Source organism: Scyliorhinus canicula, chromosome 16 (genome assembly GCF_902713615.1).
Source record: "Scyliorhinus canicula chromosome 16, sScyCan1.1, whole genome shotgun sequence".
Lineage (NCBI taxonomy): Eukaryota > Metazoa > Chordata > Chondrichthyes > Carcharhiniformes > Scyliorhinidae > Scyliorhinus > Scyliorhinus canicula.
In genome coordinates, this window is record NC_052161.1 from 70,805,103 (window position 1) to 70,825,298 (window position 20,196).

Genomic DNA, 20,196 nt, shown 5'->3' on the forward strand with positions numbered 1-20,196 from the left:
CTATAAATATGCAGGAGGTGCAAAAAGGCTGTTTGGTCCAGTGGGGCAGTTTGAAGTGGGAGGTCACGTGATTTAAATGTTCCGCAATAGATCCAAAGGTTGGAAACCACATGAAGCAGATGATCACCTCATTTTATAAATTGCCATTGCTGGGATCTTGCTGTGTGCAAAATGGCCACCGTGACCACATTATGAGTGATTACATTACAAAAGTAATTGAGTGCCTGGTCCCGAGCCCAGAAGTGGCGATCTTGAGTGTCAGAAGGCCCAGGAGTCCAGGGGGCGAGAGAGGCCGATGTCTTGGCCTTTGCCTCTCTGGTTGCACGGAGACAGAACTTATTAGAATGGAGGGACATGAGGCTACCAATACCGGGGGGGGGGGGGGGGGGGGAAGAGTGACTTGGCAGAGTTTCTCAGGCTGGAGAAGATAACGTCCGCCTTGAGAGGGTCTGTGGAGGGGTTTCCCCGGAGATGGTAGCCATTCATCGACTTCTTTGAGAACAGTTAAATAATGTCAGCAGTGGGGGAAGGGTAAAATAGGGAGGTAGGCGAGCGGGAGGCGGGATGGTGGTGTGTTAGGTATTTAGTTGGTTGGATTATTTGCAGCCCTGTTGGCTTGTTTTGTTTTATGGTTGTGCTTTGATGTGTAAATATATAAATGCCTCAATAAAATACTTCTCAAAAAAAAACAAAAGTACTTGGCTCTGGGTCTGTATTCATTGAAGTTTAGAAGGATGAGGGGGGGGATCTTATTGAAACTTACAGGATACAGCGAGGCCTGGTTAGAGTGAACGTGGAGAGGATGTTTCCACTTGTAGGAAAAACTAGAACCAGAGGACACAATCTCAGACGAAAGGGACGACCCTTTTCAGAGATGAGGAGGAATTTCTTCAGCCAGAGGGTGGTGAATCTGTGGAACTCTTTGCTGTGGAAGGCTGTGGAGGTCAAATCACTGAGTGTCTTTAAGACAGAGATAGATAGGTTTTTGATTAATAAGGGGATAAGGGGTTATGGGGAGAAGGCAGGAGAATGGGGATGAGACAATATCAGCCATGATTGAATTGTGGAGCAGACTCTGAGCCGTGTGGCCTAATTCTGCTCCTACGTCTTTTCAATTTTCTCCCAGAATTGGTGAAACTAAATGGCAACAAAGTAACTTTTAAAATGGGAAATCCACTTTCCATTGGAGTATTCAAATGAAAGACATTTTGCAGAGTGCATGCATTCCAAAAATTGTGGTAATTAAACAAGCTTTGTATTTCTTTACATTTTGAATTGTACCTGAAGTATTTAGTGTTATAAAATTAACCAAGAATTTTTTACAACAGAAAAGCCATCGCACTCATATACAAATTCAATATCTTCCTCAACGCATATTGCACATAATGTAATAAAATCAGGGTTTCACTTTTAAACATCGGAGAAATTGCTGGATTCAGCTGTGCCCAATTACTTCCAGAAGCTGTGATCATTTTGAAGGATGTTGCCCCCCCCCCCCTCTATAGCCACAGACATACAGCTTGTGATACCCAAACCTTTGGATCGGACTCCCAAGCCCTGTAGCTACCTATCGTATAACATTTGCCTTGGGCTGTATTTATTTCTTGCAACTAAACACGCACATGACAGTGTCCATAAGATGGAAGCCAGCCCTTCAGCAGTTCTTCCACTTACCTTCAAACGGCTTTCCTTATTCCTTATTGGTCAACCCGAGTGGCTGGATTGATGCCTTGACTAATAGTTGCGCTCATCTCTTCTGACAATAAAATGGCTCCAATCCTATTAACTTGGATCCAAGCTCATCACATCCTAACAGCTTGATGCACAATGCTCCCAGTTAACCAGAGTGGCTGAGAATTAGACATTGACAAGCATATTAAGCCACTTGGTCACATTTTTGGATATTGATTTGTGTGACAACAGGACACAAAGCGGGCCCATGTACAAACAGTGGGCATAAATGTGAATGCCTGTGAGAAGGTAAGGGCTGCAGTCAGGCTGATGTTCGTGTTGAACTGGAAATTTAAGTGCAGATTTCTCCCCAAAATCATGAAGACTCTGACTCACGTTGTAAACAACTCCATGAAAAGCCAGCAGCTTCTCAACCCTTGTTCCCGAGTATCATTCCTCGTGGGCAAATGAAAACAGCAGGGGATGAAATTGGTCTTGTACGGCAATGCAAAATTGTCAATTGCGAAGCGGCAGCCCGATTTGCACACCTTTCTCTGTCCGTGATACTGCGTGGAAAACAAAAATTGGGCAGGGCCTATATTTATTAGAGCTCGAATGCTAGTAAGGTTTTCAACCATTATAGGCTGTTCAGCAGAGCCCAATCTTATCGGCCACATCCAACCCCTGCACAGAAGTACTTAGAAACTGGGTCAATTGGCAGTCAATCAGCAGCCATTTTGATTGATTTTACTTACCCCCTTCTAGTCTTTGGATACCAAGGCTTATTGCAGCAGCTCCTACTGGTCTTCCTCCCGATAACATTTAAGATAACCTGAATCATGATCAAGCTCAACCTGGAACCACACCAGCCCAGCTGGATAAGTCTGCATCTCGCGGTACATTTACCCACTTAGTCCTCAGGGGATCCCCATGTAATTTCTCCAAATTCCACATTTTTAGTTATAAAGCTACTGTGTTGATTCATATACAGCAAAAATCAACAAAATTTGCAAACTTCAGACAAGCGCAAATACCGACATGACAGCGCACGATGAGATTTACTCCCTCCTCGGACTTTAAACATTTAATTTTGATTACTGAACAAACCATTGGCGCTAAGAGGGTTACATTCAAGGACAAGTTGCACAGACCAGGTTTGTATTGCCTTGCGTATAAGAACATTAAGGGGTGATCTGAATGAGGATTTCAAGATGACTGAAGCATTTGATAGAGGTGCGAGTTGACAGTGAGAAACTGTTCTCTGTGGTGGATTATCTAAAACAAGGAGGCAGAACATGAAGAATTAAACCTCGCCAATTGCAGAATGATGTCAGCAGGGAACATTCCTTCCCACAAATAGATAGTGGAAATCCCAAACCCTCTTCCCCCAAGAAGCTGTTGGGATGGCGGGGTGGGGGGAGGTCAATTGATCATTTCAAAACTGAGATCGATAAACTTCTGTTAGGCAAGGGCATTGAGGGATATGGAAATAAGGTGGAGCTAAGATACAGGTCAGCCATGGATGGCTCATCCGTACATTATATTTAGGGCACTTCTTAAAAACACCATCATCCCAATTTTTATTTGTGATGATGCAAAGGGGATTATATCAAACATTGAGACAAAGCACCATGGATAAATGCTTCAACTTATAAATAAATGACTTGCAAGTTACTTCCCCTACTGCATGTAAAACTAATTGAAAATGGGTCTTTATACGTATCCAGGCAGTTTTGTTGTTGTTTCATCGAATTGCAATTGTGCTTTATAAATGGAATCAGAGAGTGCAGTGTAAACCCCGCAACCAAACTCTAGCACATTATCTGTGCTCAACTAACTCAGTAGAAAGGGTGCTTTGACCATGGGTTTACTGCAATTTTTTTATTGTCAGATTATAAGACCAACTGTTATTTCGCCAGGAAAAAAAAGCCCATCGACTTACAATGCCGAGTAGCAAAATTCCTTTTGAATGCTTTGGAAAGTACAATTGGTTTCAAGGCTCAGGCCCACTGTCACAGCACAGGCCCTCTTCTGCACAAAAAGGTACTTTCTTAAGTCAGTAAATTAATCTCCATATCCTGCACAAACGCTTTCTGCACAGAAAATATCAATGTTCATCCTCTTGGAAATCTTCCTACTGGAACAGTAGCCAATGACGTGCCCCAACACAGCTGTGATGGTGTCTATCAATGACTTAGTGTTGCTTCCAACTACTTCACACATTTGTTTCAGCATTAGTCACATTTCAACTGGTTGAAAAAAAGTATCCTTAAGATGACACTATGAGGCAGCACAGTGGCGAGGTGGTTAACACTGCTCCCTCATGGAGCCGAGGTCCCAGGTTCGATCCCGCCTCTGGGTCACTATCCGTGTGGCGTTTGCACATTCTCCCCATGTTTGGGTGGGTTTCGCTCCCACAATCCAAAGATGTGCAAGTTTCTACGAGATCCCCCCTCACTCTTCTAAGCTCCAATGAATATAATCCTAACCAACTTACTCCCTTCTCATCTGACAATCCGGCCATCCCAGGAATCAGTCTGGTAAACCTTTGTTGTACTCCCTCCATAGCAAGAGCATGCTTCCTCGGATAAGGACACCAAGACTGCACATAATAGTACAATATAACATACAAGTGCTGACTACACTTGCCAAGGACATTAAAGTCCTTTAAACTGAGCTGCAGATGTGTCTTCGAAGTGAGGAAGCATTTGGTGCATAAATGCACAAAGCTGAGGAAAGGTACAACCAAACTGCGCCACAAAATCGCCGACAGTTCACTGGACTTTTCTTTGCTCTTTACAATACCAGCTTCTTCACCATTTTTGAAAATACTCCCGAATTGTCTTTCTGGGGTCCAAAGTAGATGATTATACATGATTTAATATAGATGGTCCAAACGTTAAATGGAGTAAATGAAGGGGAAACTATATCCACTGACAGAAAGGTTAGAAATCAGAGGACACAGACTTACAATAATTTGCAAACACCCAGGGATACTTGAATAATTTTTTTAAAGGCCAGCAGCAGGTAACAATCTGGAATGCACTGCCTGTGGGGTTACTGGGTTACGGGGATAGGGTGGAGGCATGGGCTTTTGTCGGGTGCTCTTTCCAAGGGCCGGTGCAGACTCTATGGGCCAAATGGCTCCTTCTGCATTGTAAATTCTATGATAATGAGTCAGACTCACTGGATAGCTCTTTCAAAAGGTCGGCACAGACAAGGTGGGTAGAATGTTCTGTTTCTCTGCTGTGAGATTCTGTGACGAGACATCAGGGTCGGGATTCTCCCCTACCCGGCAGGGCGGGGGGTCCCGGCATGTTGGAGTGGCGTGAACCACTCCGGCGTCGGGCCGCCCCAAAGGTGCGGAAGTCTCCGCACCTTTAGGGGCCAAGCCCTCACATTGAGGGGCTAGGCCGGCGCCGGAGTGGTTCCCACTCCGCCGGCTGGCGTGAACGGCCTTTGGCACCACGGCAGCCGGGGCCAAAAGGACTTCGCCGACCGGCGTAAGTCCGCGCATCTGCCGGAGCATCAGCGGCTGCTGACGTCATACCGGCGCATGTGCAGGGGAGGGGGACAATGGCAAAGGCAGAAGAAAAAGAGTGCCCCCACGGCACAGGCCCGCCCGCTGATCGGTGGGCCCCGATCGCGGGCCAGGCCACCGTGGGGGCACCCCCCGGGGTCAGATCTCCTCGTGCCCTCCCCCCAGGACCTCGGCATCCGCCCGCGCCGCCAATCCCGCCAGTCAGGTAGGTGGTTTAATCCACGCCGGCGGGAGAGACCTGTCAGCGGCGGGACTTCGGTCCATCGTGGGCCGGAGAATCGCCGCGGGGGGCCCGCCGACCGGCGCGGGGGACCCGCTGACTGGCGCGGGAACCTCGGTGGGTGGAGAATTCGGGACTCGGCGGGGGCGGGATTGACGCCAGCCCCGGCGGGGGGGTCGGAGAATCCCGCCCCAGGTTTTACCAGCTCCACTGGGAGAAGTGATATAAACGCTGTAAATTCAAGTATCCATGGCCATGGGACCCACTTAAAGAGCCAATCTTTCTGGAGACAAGCCACAATGTGCAGTTACTAAATATTATTTTCCATGAACACTACGGCAGGATGTCCACTTCCAATTCAATATCAATCAAAGTGAGGGAGGACATTTAAACACAAGGAGTGAAGGAATCTCAATTCAAATGTACTTTGACCCTTGATAAAACGTTTAAACTGTTCTCACATTTATATGCCATGGGTCTGAGGAAGTGGCAACTATAAAAGATTCCAATAGCTGCCATTTAATAGTACAGAATTTGAATATTCCAATCATCAGGACAAATGCAAGAATTTGTTTCATACACAACGTTGGCAATTGTGTGGTATAGGGAGAACATATTCCAGAATTTCAGTGCCAGTGTGATGTCAGGTATGTAGACCGTACATTCCAACAATCAGCACAGGCTTGGATGGCCAAAAGGCCGGTTTCTGTGCTATACTTTTCTTTGTTCTTGATTGGCTGATTAAATAAACAGTATTGGCTATAATGAGCCACTGAAGGATCAGAGAGTCCTTTTTAAAAAATTAATTTACGGGTTGCGGTCAGGCCAGCATTTATTGCCTATCCCTAATTGCACTTGAGAAGGGGATGGTCCCCTGTTTGTAAGCATCCTGTGGACTGTAATTTGAAGGCAGCTGTTACTTGGCCAGCCATCACAATCGTTGAAGGTGCTTCCAGGCCTGGCTGCACGAATCTGCAGAGTTCTTTCACAGCACCCGAGGGGGGGTTACAGTTCCTTCTGCAGGACTGATCCAGGTACAGTACAGTACAAACTCCCTTTATGAAATGAAAAATGAAAATCGCTTATTGTCACGAGTAGTCTTCAATGGTTACTGTGAAAAGCCCCTAGTCGCCACATTCCGGCGCCTGTTCGGGGAGGCTGGTACGGGAATCGAACCGTGCTGCTGGCCTGCTTGGTCTGCTTTAAAAGCCAGCGATTTAGCCTTGTGAGCTAAACCAGTTTGCTGTTTGCTTTAGTTTGCTGTTCTTATTTTTGATCCATAGATGATTAATAGATATGCATCTTTTAGTCAAGCAGGATCAATGGACATGGACAGGTCGGAAACATGAGGGACCTTCAAGCGGCTATTGGATAGGTACATGGGTTATGGTAGAATAATGGAGTGTAAATTAATTTGTTCTTTAGGGCAGCATGGTGGCATTGTGGATAGCACAATTGCTTCACAGCTCCAGGCTCCCAGATTCGATTCCGGCTTGGGTCACTGTCTGTGTGGAGTCTGCACATCCTCCCCGTGTGTGCGTGGGTTTCCTCCGGGTGCTCCGGTTTCCTCCCACAGTCCAAAGATGTGCAGGTTAGGTGGATTGGCCATGATAAATTGCCCTTAGATTATCATAGAATTTTGGACACTATGATTAAACTAGGACAAAAGTTCGGCACAACATCGTGGGCCGAAGGGCCTGTTCTGTGCTGTATTTCTCTATGTTCTATGTTCTCTATGTTCTATGTTTCCTGAAGGCAAGCAGCCCAATTCCAAAGTTACAGGAGGGATCACTCTGCAAGTCTGCTGGTTTAAACCAGAGGTGTAGACTTGTTGGAACCAGAGAGAGTGAGAGATGGGTGGGACTCTGATTGGCTGGTGGCCAATGAATTGACCCAAAAGGTTGTGCTCTGTAGCGATTGGATCCTATCCCTGTGGAATGCTAGCATCCCAAGGAGTTTCAGTTTGATTCTAGCAGCACAGGAGGCAAGGTCCTGCTACTCTCTCCCCAGAAAGGCTGTGACTGCTGTATTTCTGAACTTGTAGACAACCTGAATGAATCTACTCACAGGAAAACCATTACAAGATGCAACCAAAGACCAGAACCTGCTATGTCTCTCCAGAAATGCTGTGAGTGCTGTATTTCTGAAACTGCAGAGACCTGAATGAACCCACAATTAAACCACAAACTGAAAGCAAGATTTGAGGAGGAGTAAAGTGTTAGAAACCACCATCTGAAACAAAGACATGTTTTTCCCTTTTAATTATGATGTTTTAATCCCTTTCCACCCCTCTGTGTTTTTCTGTCTTGTGTGTACATATAGAGACCTGGGGGTACAAGTTAAAGTGGGGTTTAAGAATTAGATAATAGTTAACCAGTTATATTTACCGCATATTTCATTATAGTTCTTTTTTATAAATAAACAGGAATTATGTTTACATTTGCAAACCTGATAACTGTAATTATTGGACAGCCAAAGGCCAAAGACTTTGGTGATTTTGCTGAGAATGGTTGGTTAATTCACTTGTGTTGTGACCCAGGGTTAAGTAGGGCAGGAATTGACCGCGCACTAGCCCAGGGTGTCACAACAACACATGTGCTTGACTTTGTAAATAGAGACAGTGTTTCATACTCTAAACACAGATGGTCTTGACAGCTTCAGGTTTATGTGCCTCCTCTGTCCCACTGCCTCCTCCAGAAGCTGCTCAGGGAGAAGAGTAAAATACGGAAATATAATGTCAAGTTGAATTTGTGTATAATTTGTTATGGGCAGGGTTTAGAGAACACCAAAGTGTATCATGGAGTTCACCTGACCCACAACTTTTAATAGATTTTGGTTATGGGGGAGCACAAGGGCCCAATTTACAGGTGTGATGCAACAGAGATCTAAAGTACTTTTAAAACAAAACAATGTTTATTCCATGAATCCAGTTAACATTTTATGAACACTCAGTAAAGATCTTAGAAACTATCAACTCAAATACTCCCCCCAAAGAATACAGTACTCTATAAGTAACCCTTAATCTTTCCTAACAACATCCATAAGACAAAACCTTCTTTAACAAAGATAGCAAGTTTTAAATTCTCTATTAAGAGTAGTTATCCCTTTTAAATTAGCAAGTGTTCCGAAGATATTCTTTACATGCAGAGAGATCAAAATTACACCTTGTTTGGCTGGATGCAGTTCCAACTCTGAAAACGAAAGCCAACACGCACTGTAGCTGCCAGCTCAAAAATGAAAGTAAAGCACAGACAGCCCAGTTCCACCCACACTCTTCCATCACTGCAGCTATTTGATAAACACCCATTTCTTAAAGGTACTCTTACATGACAAAATAGATATATTTGTGTGCTAAGAAAGGTAAAAAGGGTTGCAGTTTAATTTAGGTTTTATGAATCTTGGTGTCTGGGTGGCTGGATAGTCTTGTGGCAGAAAGGTTTCAGGTCTTTTGGGTTTGTTTGTACATATATACATATACATTTTTAGAGGTTTTACAATCCCTGAAGTTAAAATGATGGGTCAAAAGAGGTTGAAAGTTTAGTGATTTTAAAAACAAACCAAAGATTAAAAAAATGTTGGTCCTGTCTCACGACAATGGTCTGGGACATAGATGCAGGAGAGACAGGAATTGAGAGAGGCAGTGGTTCAGTCTGTGTCAAAGAGAGAAATCAGGAATTTTAAGCTCTCTGAGGAGGAGAAAAACTATAAGGCTATTGTGACACTAGTTAGCTGAATAATCAGTCATAGGATTTGGTAATCAGTTTAGCAAAGGTGCTACTGAAGGATTGAGTTTAGGGAACTTGTTTGTTTCCTCTGGGGTTGAAGAAACAGTGAGTTTAGAGTGTGGTTTTTGGGTGTCTCGGGGAGGTACACGAGTTGGGTGTGAGAAGCATCAAATGAATGTTCAAAAATTCACTTGAAGAAAGCTGATTGCAACTGTGGCAGTCCCAAGGAGGAAGCCTTTGCATCAAGCTAGTGGTAACTCTTCACTGGTGTGTGTGTCAGTAAAGATATTGCTGGGGTAAAGGAACTGCTGCAGTACATGTGGTGTATGTACAACCTCACTGTTGTTAAGGAGAGAGTTCCAACAACAATGAAAGCAGACAAGATATAGTTAGATAGCTCATCACCACCTAATCAAGGGCAGTTTGGGTGGGCAATGAATGCTGGACGTCCCCCTGCGAGCAAAGCCCACGTCCTATGAATAAACTTATTTTTCAATTACATGAAAAAGAAACAAGAATGGAAGCCCCAAATAGCTAATTCCCCAAGCTGTGCATGTTTTTTCAGTGCCACAGCACGTCAGGGCCATACTAAATGGTGAGACTGACTCGCTGACCTGATTTTGGGATCAAATATTTTATAGTGGTGCCCTCATCTGATGCGCACATTTGCCATGGGAGATCTACTAGGTACATGAACATACACACAATGCAAAGCCATTTACACAGGACCTTATCAGAAATAAAAGCTTGCATTTATTTAGTGCCAACCTCAGGTCATCCCAAAGCACCTTATAACCAATCAGGTACTTCTGGAGTATAATCACTGTTCGAAAGCAGGAAATGAGACAGCCAATATATGCACAGCAAGATCTTACAAGGAGCAACGTGTTAATGACCAGATAATCTCTTTAAAACAGTGTTGGCTGACAGATATATATGTTGGCCAGGGCGGAGGAGAATTCATTTTTTTCTTCAAAGACGATAAGAACTTGGTCTCCACCCAAGAGGGCAGGTGGGGGTCTCAGTTAAGCATTTAATCCAAAAGAAGCGCTTGCGACAGTTCGGTACTCCCTCAGTGCTGCATTGAAATATCAGCCTAGGTTTAGAGTGGGCCTTGAACCCACGTCCTTCTGACTCAGACAAGAATTTAACTGCCTCCAAGTACTTTACACCCCAAAAGTAGTTTTGAGCGAGGATTGTTGGCAAAGACACTAAGAACAGCCCATCCTTCATCAGGCGACATAACTGGATGCCTCATGTGCACCTGTACAGAGAGATAGAAGTGAATCTCACCATCTCTAACAAAACATTATCGCAGCTTCCAAACTGAAATCCTCAGAAATGGAGAAATAGAAACTATATATGGAATTCTATGGAAACTATATGAGGTAATAAAAATAACATTTAAATATAGTTCAGTTTGCATTGGGAAGTTTTATGCTAAAAGATACATGTCTGGTAGCCATGTGACATACTCCCCCAATTATTTTACTCCCCTTACTGAACAAATGACATCCCACTTCTTTGTTGCATTCTGTGAAATAGCATTTAATACCACTACAGTTCCGAGCGATATGAAGTGATTTTGGAGGCTTGCCAAACATTTAACTACTTTCTCTCTGTTTGTAGATGGCAACATTACTTTTCTCTGCATTTATAACAAAATAACAAAAAGCAGGAACATACTCAAAGCAGTGACTCAGCTCGAGATTCAGATTACAGCACACAGATAAATTCAAGGCCCACTCTCATGGTTTACAACAACTCCTGACCTGTTAATATGTAACTATGGTCCAGCCCAATCCACCCTGCATCTTGCTCTCGTGCCTACTTGCCCATCTTTGACCTGCTGCAATGCTCCAGTGATGTCCAACGCAAACTGGAAGAACAAATCATCTTCAAATCAGCCTTCTGGACTCAACGTGGAGTTCAACAACTTTAGACCGTGAACTCTCATCTCCAGCTTTACCCCTTTTTGTTTTTTGATTCTCTTGGTTTGCCCCAGGAATCTCCTCTCCCACACAGGTCACTTGTTCTTGAAATCTGCTTCTACTAAGCATTGACCTTTATTCTTCAATTAACATATTCCGCTATCTTAACATTATGCCACCTTTAGCACGTCTTCAGTCCTTAATGCCACCAGTAACATCTCCTTTGTCTTATATCCATGACATCTTTGTCAATATCTCCTTGGCTCCGACCTAGCCCTGATCTTTCATCCTACCCCACCCCCCTTGCCCAACTATATAGTTCATTGCATTCCTGTAGAAGGGTCATATGGACTTGAAATGTTAACTCTCTCTCCACTGATGCTGTCACGCCTGCAGAGTTTATCCAGCATTTCCTGTTTTTTATATCAGTACCACCTTCAAGGGCAACAGGGATGTGCAATAAATACTGGCCCATCTAGCGACGCCCACATCCCATCAATTTTTTTTTAAACAAGCAAAACTTCCTCTGTACTTCTGTATTGTGCACAACAGTGGCTAGGTCAAGGATGAGTGACAAGGAGATTTTAAAAAAGGCTGACATTTATATGCCATTTTACCACCACCTCAGGACATCCCAAATCACTTCACAACTAATTAATAATAATCTTTATTAGTGTCACAAGTAGGCTTACATTAACACAGCAATGAAGTTACGGTGAAAATCCTCTAGGTACTCTTTGAAGCATAGTAAACAACAGCCAAAAGTATGTACAGCACAGCCCTACAAACCACAGCATGACAATAATCAGAAAATCTGATTGAAGGATAACATTTTGGAGAGCATCACTGTTCCTTTTTCATCCACCTGAAAGGGCAGATGGGGCCTCGGAATCATGTCCCAAGTGCAAGACAGCCCGTACAACAATGCAGCATTCCCTCAGCATTGCATTGATAGATTCTGTGTTCATGTCTTTGGTGTTGTACTTGAACCTACGACCTTTTGGTTCAGAGGTGGGGAGATGTCCTTGAGCCACACCTCCCACCCCTCAATAAAAAAAACACTTTGGTTGGGAAAGAAAATAGCTTATCGCACTAACGATTATATTCCAAATGTAATATAGTCTATGTATGTCATGTACAATTGTAGAATCATGGATTAAACAACAAACACTAGAAATGATATGGGACATAGGGATTAAACAACAGATGTGCTCAGTTCTTTGTCATTTATCCAAGTGGTTTGTTTATCCACCATATTCTAACATATTTTACTCACTGTTACACTACTCCACTCTTAAACAATTGTTTATTTTTATTCATTCATAGCAGTGCTGCAAAGGCCAGCATTTGTCATATCGGGCAGCACGGTTGCTAGCACTGTTGCCTCACAGTGCCAGAGACCTGGGTTCGATTCCAGTCTTGAGTGACCGTCTATGTGGAGTTTGCACATTCTCCCGTGTCTGCATGGATTTCCTCCAGGTGCTCCAGTTTCCTCCCACAATCCAAAGATGTACAGGTTAGGTGAATTGGCTATGCTAAATTGCCCCTTAGTGTCCAAAGATGTGCAGGTTAGATGGGGTTATGGGGATAGGACAGGGTAGTGGGCCTGGGAAGGGTGCTCTTTCAGTGGGTCACTGCAGACACGATGGGCTGAATAGCCTTCTTCTGCACTGCAGACATTCTGTCCCTAACTGCCGTTAAAAAGGCATGCTAAGTCATTTCAATGTCAATCAGATTGCTGTGGGGCTGGAGTTCTACCCAGGCTTTCCCTCGAGTGTATTACGAGATGGATTGTTATGGAAAGAAGATGGTGGCATTGGGCTGGTAATCTAAAGGCCCCAGGCCAATGTTCTGCAGACATAGGTTCAAATTGATTCATAGATCTGGAATATAAATCTGGTCTCAGTGACATTGACCATGACAACATCGATTGTTGTAAAAAATCCACTTGGCTCACTAGTGCCTCCCAGAGAAGGAAATCTGCCACCCTTACCTGGTCTGGCCTACATGTGACTCTAGACCTACAGCATGTGGTTGATTCATAATGTCTTCTGAAATAGCCCAGCCAACGACACCCAAACCCACATCCCGTCTAAGGATAAAGGTATTTTTCTTTTAAACAATCCAGTAGTTTCATTGTCACCATCACTGAGACTAACATTTTTTTTTTAAATAACTCCAGATTTACTGATTGAATTCAAATCTCACCAGCTGCTGTGGTGGGTTTTGAGCAGGCATCTTTGGAGCTTTAGTCCTTTAGATAGCCCAGAAACATGACCACTGCCATGGCTAGCTCAGTAACATGACTACTGTTCTTCGTTGTAAAAGTTGTTGCCTTTTGTTAAAATAATCTAATTTCTTTAAAATCACATTGCAATTCGATTCAACCACCAAGAATACTTCCAATAAAAAATAATTACTGACAAGTTGCCAAATATCCCATAGAGCTGTGGCATTTTTCAAAATTTGCAAATGACATTCAGATACATACTGCATTACTGGCTTAGCCAGGCAGCAACAATACACAGGCTGAGATCACTGAAGGTACTAATCATTCACATATACACATAAGTATAACACAAAGTTCACATTTTTTTCACCACCCTCTACTCCGATTCAGTTCAACCATCGCCACTTCATCTGTCTCAAGTCTTTGCTGTCGAAGATTGACTGGGATGTTTTTTTTTAATTAAAGGTTTGTCTCACTGCATTTTAAAATGTTGAGACTATTTTTACACCAAGTATGGAGTTCCACGTCCTTAGGTTACTGAAGCCAAGCGTGAAGAGAGAGTTTTTATGATCCTGTTACTGCTGTAAATTTAAATACGATTTTAATAATTTAAATATAAATTCTGGAGGTTTAAAATCACAATCCAACCACACCGACACACACACTCAACGGCCCAAGTAAATGTACAGACACATGCAAAGTGTCATAAATCTCACACTGAATTGTGAACATTCGAAATGACACCTTTTATCTTAAACGGTCGAGTTTTCTATTCTGCTGCCGGTGAGGATGCCTCAAGTGTTTGCACTCCACATCTAGCTCGGTGCTAGGGAGCTGAGAGCGTGCAGGGCCACAACCACTTCGATTACAGTATTGCAGTGAAACCGACACATGCATTGAAGTTCCGCTGGAAAGGGAACTGGATAGTTTGAATAAGCGACTGTTTTAAACTTTCTGCTCGTGTCTGTGCAAACTGCAGCAATGCCCAAGGTGGTGAAGTAGGAATAAAGCGACTTTCTCTCCCCCCCCCCCCCCCCCCCCCCAGAAAATACCAGATGCATTAAAGATTTTCAGTATCGATAGCCCTGTATTGTGAAGTTTGGATTTCACTGAACGGGAGATTGGAGTGCCTCTGAAAGGGGGCGTTAGGATTAGCGTTAGGACATCTCACCTTAAACGCGCGCGTTAGTCCTTTAAAATGAGTGGCGGAGATAGAAAAGAAACTTGTAGTTCTCAAAAGTGAGCGAGAATGAGAACTGAGGGAAGTGAAAGAGCGGATTCCATTAAACTGTAGGTGGCCTGTCAGGGCTCGGAGACACCCCTGATGTACTGCTGGGAGTTATTCACAGTACACCTGGATTCCTGGCTAACTCCCTTTCCAGGAATCTGTGCGGGGTACTTGTTGCTTGCCATTTCAATGTCATTTCTGAAACACACGGATTACAGTGCAATCTCTATCCACTAGAGGTGGATCAGTGAAGGTAGACGGCGCTAAAATTGGGAATTAGCACATGCACACTTCCCACTTGGATAGATTTGACCGGTGTTTAAGAATGAATTGCCACAAACAAAAGAATAGATTACACCAGCGCCCTCAAAATCATTTATTGCAAATCAGAGAACGTATTTATATTAGGAACAGAAACTTTCACAGAGTTCTGGGAGGGGAGGGGAGGGGGGGGGGGGGGGGTTACATATAAAAGTTGGTAGATGGGGGCAAAAGCTGGAGCAGGGTTAGGGAGAGAGAGGCAAGAACGAGGAGACGGAGACAAGAGCCCAGAGCCCGAGTACAAAGGGGCCGGAGCTCCAACACTCCACTCACCTGTTCGGAGAGTCCGTCCATGTCTCCGGGAGGGGAGGAGGCCATTTTTCTGATCTTCACTCTCAGTCCAATCAATTCTCTCTTTCTCGTTTCACTTTCCAATGAAGATACTTTTTCCCTCCTCCTGGGATCAGTGAGGAGGGGGGCGGGGGGAGACAATCCTTTCCAAAAGCCGCCGACACTGTGCTCAGAGATGAACAGAAAGGGAGGCAGTTCTAGCCCAGGTCGCAATAGTGAATCGGGACATGTATTGCAGGTAAAAAAAATAACACGGTGACGCCTCTCTCTCTCTCTCCAGCAATGGAGCAGTTTCCAAACTAGATGGCAGCAAACTGATCAATGCGAGTGAGCAGGATGACTGACTGCTACACACTGGGTGCTCTGGAATGAACCAAATCTCTCCCCCTCGGGGAATCCCAGGAACTCCTACTGACTGACTGGGAGTGAAAGTGGACATCGGATTGGGCACTAGCTTCAGCCCAATGCTGTACGTGTCTGTGTAATGCTGGGGTTTAAAATACACTTTTTGATAAAAAGTTATCCAGACTCGAAACGTTAGCTCTCCTCTCTCCACAGATACTGTCAGACCCGCTGAAATTGTACAGTATTTTTGTTTAAAATACACCACTTCCTATCACCTTATCCAAATATGTGCAGTCAGTGCTCCAAGGGATTGAAATGGCGAATCCCCTTTTATTTGGCTACTTGTGGTATTGGGCAGTATTTATGAATGGATTGATTTGAAGTGGGCAAAGTCACTGCCTGGGTTCGGCTGCACAGTTCACTCCTTCCATATCCACCTGTTGCTGAACTTTAGCCTTGAAATCTCGAAGCCCGTGCCGACTCCACTTTTTAAAAGGTCCTGCATCAGCCGAATGGAATAAACCCGGTATCTCACGCTGGGAATTTCCAGATCTTAACCACACACACACCCCCGCCCCATCAGAGTTGTCACCAGTCCGAGATGTTAGTCTATGTCACTGTTGTCCACATGTGGCTAATTCGGCCTCCAGATGTGGTTCATTGCACATCTGACCAGTCAATAAAAAGTGAGTAATAGCTGCTGTTTACATGGTGCATATGTGTGAATTTTAACCATTAGGTGGTGTGTATATGTGAATTTTAACCTTCAGCTGGTATATATAGGTGAGTTGTAACCTGTTTTGTGTGTTTATTGGTAAAAATGGTCCAACACAATTCCAATTGTGGGAACTTTTCATCTGAGTGCTTCTTGGTCACTGTATGTTCTATTCTCTACATTAGTGAGTTCAATTTTCAACTTTCCTACCGAGCAATATCTTCAATGTAAACCCTTTATACTTCATTCATGTTATACCCCTACCCAAATATACTCTTATGCAGCCTGTACACACACCTTTACACCTACCCCAATACACACTCTTAAACAGCCTGTCCCTATACACATTCTTATACACCTACACCGGTACACACTCTTATACACCTACCCCAATATACACTTATACAGCCTGCCCCTATACATACTCTTACCCCAATATACTCTTATAAAGTATGCCCCAATACAGACTCTTAGACACTTACCCCAATATACTCTTATAAAGTCTGCCCCAATACAGACTCTTTATACACCTACCCCAATATACTCTTATATAGTCTGCCCCAATACATACTCTTTATACACCTACCCCAATATACTCTTATATAGTATGCCCCAATACATACTCTTATACACTTACCCCAATATACTCTTATATAGTCTGCCCCAATACATACTCTTATACACTTACCCCAATATACTCTTATATAGTCTGCCCCAATACAGACTCTTTATACACCTACCCCAATATACTCTTATATAGTCTGCCCCAATACATACTCTTATACACTTACCCCAATATACTCTTATATAGTCTGCCCCAATACATACTCTTATACACCTACCCCAATATACTCTTATATAGTCTTCCCCAATACATACTCTTATACACCTACCCCAATATACTCTTATAAAGTCTGCCCCAATACATACTCTTATACACTTACCCCAATATACTCTTATATAGTCTGCCCCAATACATACTCTTATACACCTACTCCAATATACTCTTATAAAGTCTGCCCCAATACAGACTCTTTATACACAGACACCAATACATGGTCTTATGCACCTACCCCAAAACAAACTCTTATATATCTACCCCAATGCACACTCTTATACACCTACTCCAATACACATTCTTATACACCTACCCCAATACCCACTCTCATATGCCTATCCCAATACACTCTTTTACAGCCTTCCCCGATACACACTCTTATGCACCTACTCCAACACATACTCTTATATACCTACCCCAATATACGCTTATATAGCTTGCCCCTATACACACTTTTATACAGCCTTCCCCAATACATACTCCTATACAGCCTGCCCTGTACACACTCTTATGCACCTACTCCAATACATACTCTCATACGCCTACCCCAATACACTCTCTAATACACTCTCTTTTACACCTACCCCAATATACTCTAATACAGCCTGCCCGTATACACACTCTTATACAGCCTTCCCCAATATACACTCTTCTGCACCTACCCCAATAAACACTCTTATACACCTATCCCAATACACACTCTTATACAGCCTGCCACCATAGAGCCAGGACAACCACAACGCCTTTAACTTAAAACATCCTGAAACACTTCACAGGGGCATTGTCAAAGCACACCACCGGAGGCAATATTGGGTCAGATGGCCAAAAGTCTGGTCAAAGTTTTGAGGATAAAGAGGGGAAAAGGTTTAAGGAAGGAATTTCAGAGCTGAGGGTCTGGGCGGCTGACCACACTGCCCCAAATGGTAGAGGATTTAAGAAATTGTAGATTCTCAACCCTCCTGAATTCTAAGGCTGCAGATATCCCAGATGCTTGTAGGCCTGGAGGAGATTATAGAGATGAGGCAGGAAAAAGCCATGTAGGGATTTGGAAATTAAAATCAGATTTTTAAAATTGCTTGATCAAGAATCAGTGCAGGTCAGCAAGCACACGACATTAATATACATTAATGATCTGGAAGAAGAAACTGAAGGCACTGTTGCTAAGTTTGCAGATGATACAAAGCTCTGTGGAGGGACAGGTAGTATTGAGGAAGCAAGGGGGCTGCAGAAGGATTTGGACAGGCTAGGAGAGTGGGCAATGAAGTAGCAAATGAAATACAATGTGGAAAAGTGTGCACTTCGGAAGGAGGAATTTAGGCATAGACCATTTCTAAATGGGGAAATGCTGAGGCAATCAGAAGCACAAGAGGACTTGGGAGTCCTTGTTCAAGATTCTCTTGAGGTTAACATGCAGGTTCAGTCGGCAGTTAGGAAGGCAAATGCAATGTTAGCCTCCATGACAAGAGGGATGAATACAGACCAGGGATGTACTTCTGAGGCTGTATAAGGCTCTGGTCAGACCCAATTTGGAGTATTGTGAGATGTTTTGGGCTCCCTATCTGAGGAAAGATGTGCTGGCCTTGGAAAGGATCCAGAGGAGGTTCACAAGAATGATCCCTGGAATGAACAGCTTGTTGTATGAGGAACGGTTGAGGACTCTGGGTCTGTACCCGTTGGAGTTTAGAAGGATGAGGGGGGATCTTATTGAAACTTACAGGATACTGCGAGGCCTGGATAGAGTGAACATAGAGAGGATGTTTCCACTGTCGGAAAAATTAGAACCAGAGGACACCATCTCAGACTAAAGGGATGAACCTTTAAAACAGAAATGAGGAGGAACTTCTTCAACCAGAGGGTGGTAAATCTGTGGAACTCTTTACCGCAGAACGCTGTGGAGGCCAAATCACTGAGTGTCTTTAAGACAGAGATAGATAGATTGAATGGCGGAGCAGACTCAATGGGCCGAGAGGCCTAATTCTGCTTCTATATCCTATGGTCTCATGGACAGGAATTTGGTGCAAGTTTGGATACAGGCAGCAGAGTTTTCGATGACTTCAAGTTTATGAATGGTAGAATGTGGGAGATGGGATGTATCAGAATAGTTATGCTTGGAGGTGACAAAGAAGCAAATGAGTTTCAACAGCAGATCAACAACACTCAAGCAGCTAGATACTATTGAGGACAATGTTTGTGAATGGAGTTCTTAATTGGCAAACATTCAATTCCTCAAGAACTCACTCAAGACTCCTTAGACAGCACCTTCCAAACATATGATCTCTATCATTTAGAAGGACAAGGTCAGCAGATACCTGGGAACGCCATCACCTGGAGGTTCCACTCCAAGCCACTCACCATCCTGACTTGGAAATATATTGCCGTTCCTTCACTATCACTGGGTTAAAGTCCTGGAACACCCTCCCTAACAGCATAGTGGGTGCACCTACACCACATGGACTGCAGCGGTTCAGTAAGGCAGCTCACCACCCCTTCTCAAGGGCAGTTAGTGACGTGCAATAAACTGCTAGCCCAGCCAATGACATCTACATCTGCTGAATGAATAGAATAAAGATGAGCTGAGATGCAGAGATGGGCGATGTTACAGATGTGTGCAGGTAAGCAATCTTAGTGATGCTGTGAATAAATGCTTGGAAATTCATCTTGGGTGAACTATGACACCAAGATTACAAAAAGTCCAGTTCAGCCTCCAACGGTTACCAGACTGAGCAATAGCGTAAATGGCAAGGGCCTAAGGACATTGGCTTCAGTCTTCCCAATATTTAATTGGAGGAAATTCTTGCTTATCCAGTATTGGATGTCAAACATTTAGCCTCACAATTGAGAGTCAGTGAAGGGGTCCAGTGGGTGGTGGTGAGGTAGAGCTGGGTGTCCTCAGTGCACATGTAAAAACTGACATTTCCGATTGATATCGCTGAGGGGTAGCATCAGAGGGAGCCAAGGATAGATGTTTGGTGGACACCAGAGGTAACAATATAGGAAAAGAAACCACTGACGGCAATTGACTGGCTACAATGAGATAGATAGGAATGGAATGATGTGAGAGCAGTCCTATCCAGCTGTATGGCAGTGGAGAGGCATTTGGAGGAGTGTGCTGTGGTCAACTGTGTCAAAGGCAGCAGACA

The 20,196-nt window shown here is 43.8% G+C and overlaps 1 protein-coding gene across 1 annotated transcript in view; it reads right to left on the reverse strand.

The window, feature by feature from the left end:
* ank3b (ankyrin 3b) overlaps positions 1–15,486 on the reverse strand; it is an 888,954-nt gene extending 873,468 nt beyond the window's left edge. Inside the window, exon 1 of the mRNA XM_038773874.1 lies at positions 15,141–15,486. Within this exon, the coding sequence (XP_038629802.1) occupies positions 15,141–15,185 (45 nt within the window). The 5' untranslated portion in view covers positions 15,186–15,486. The remainder of the gene's footprint in view (positions 1–15,140) is intronic.
* Positions 15,487–20,196: the final 4,710 nt, after the last annotated feature.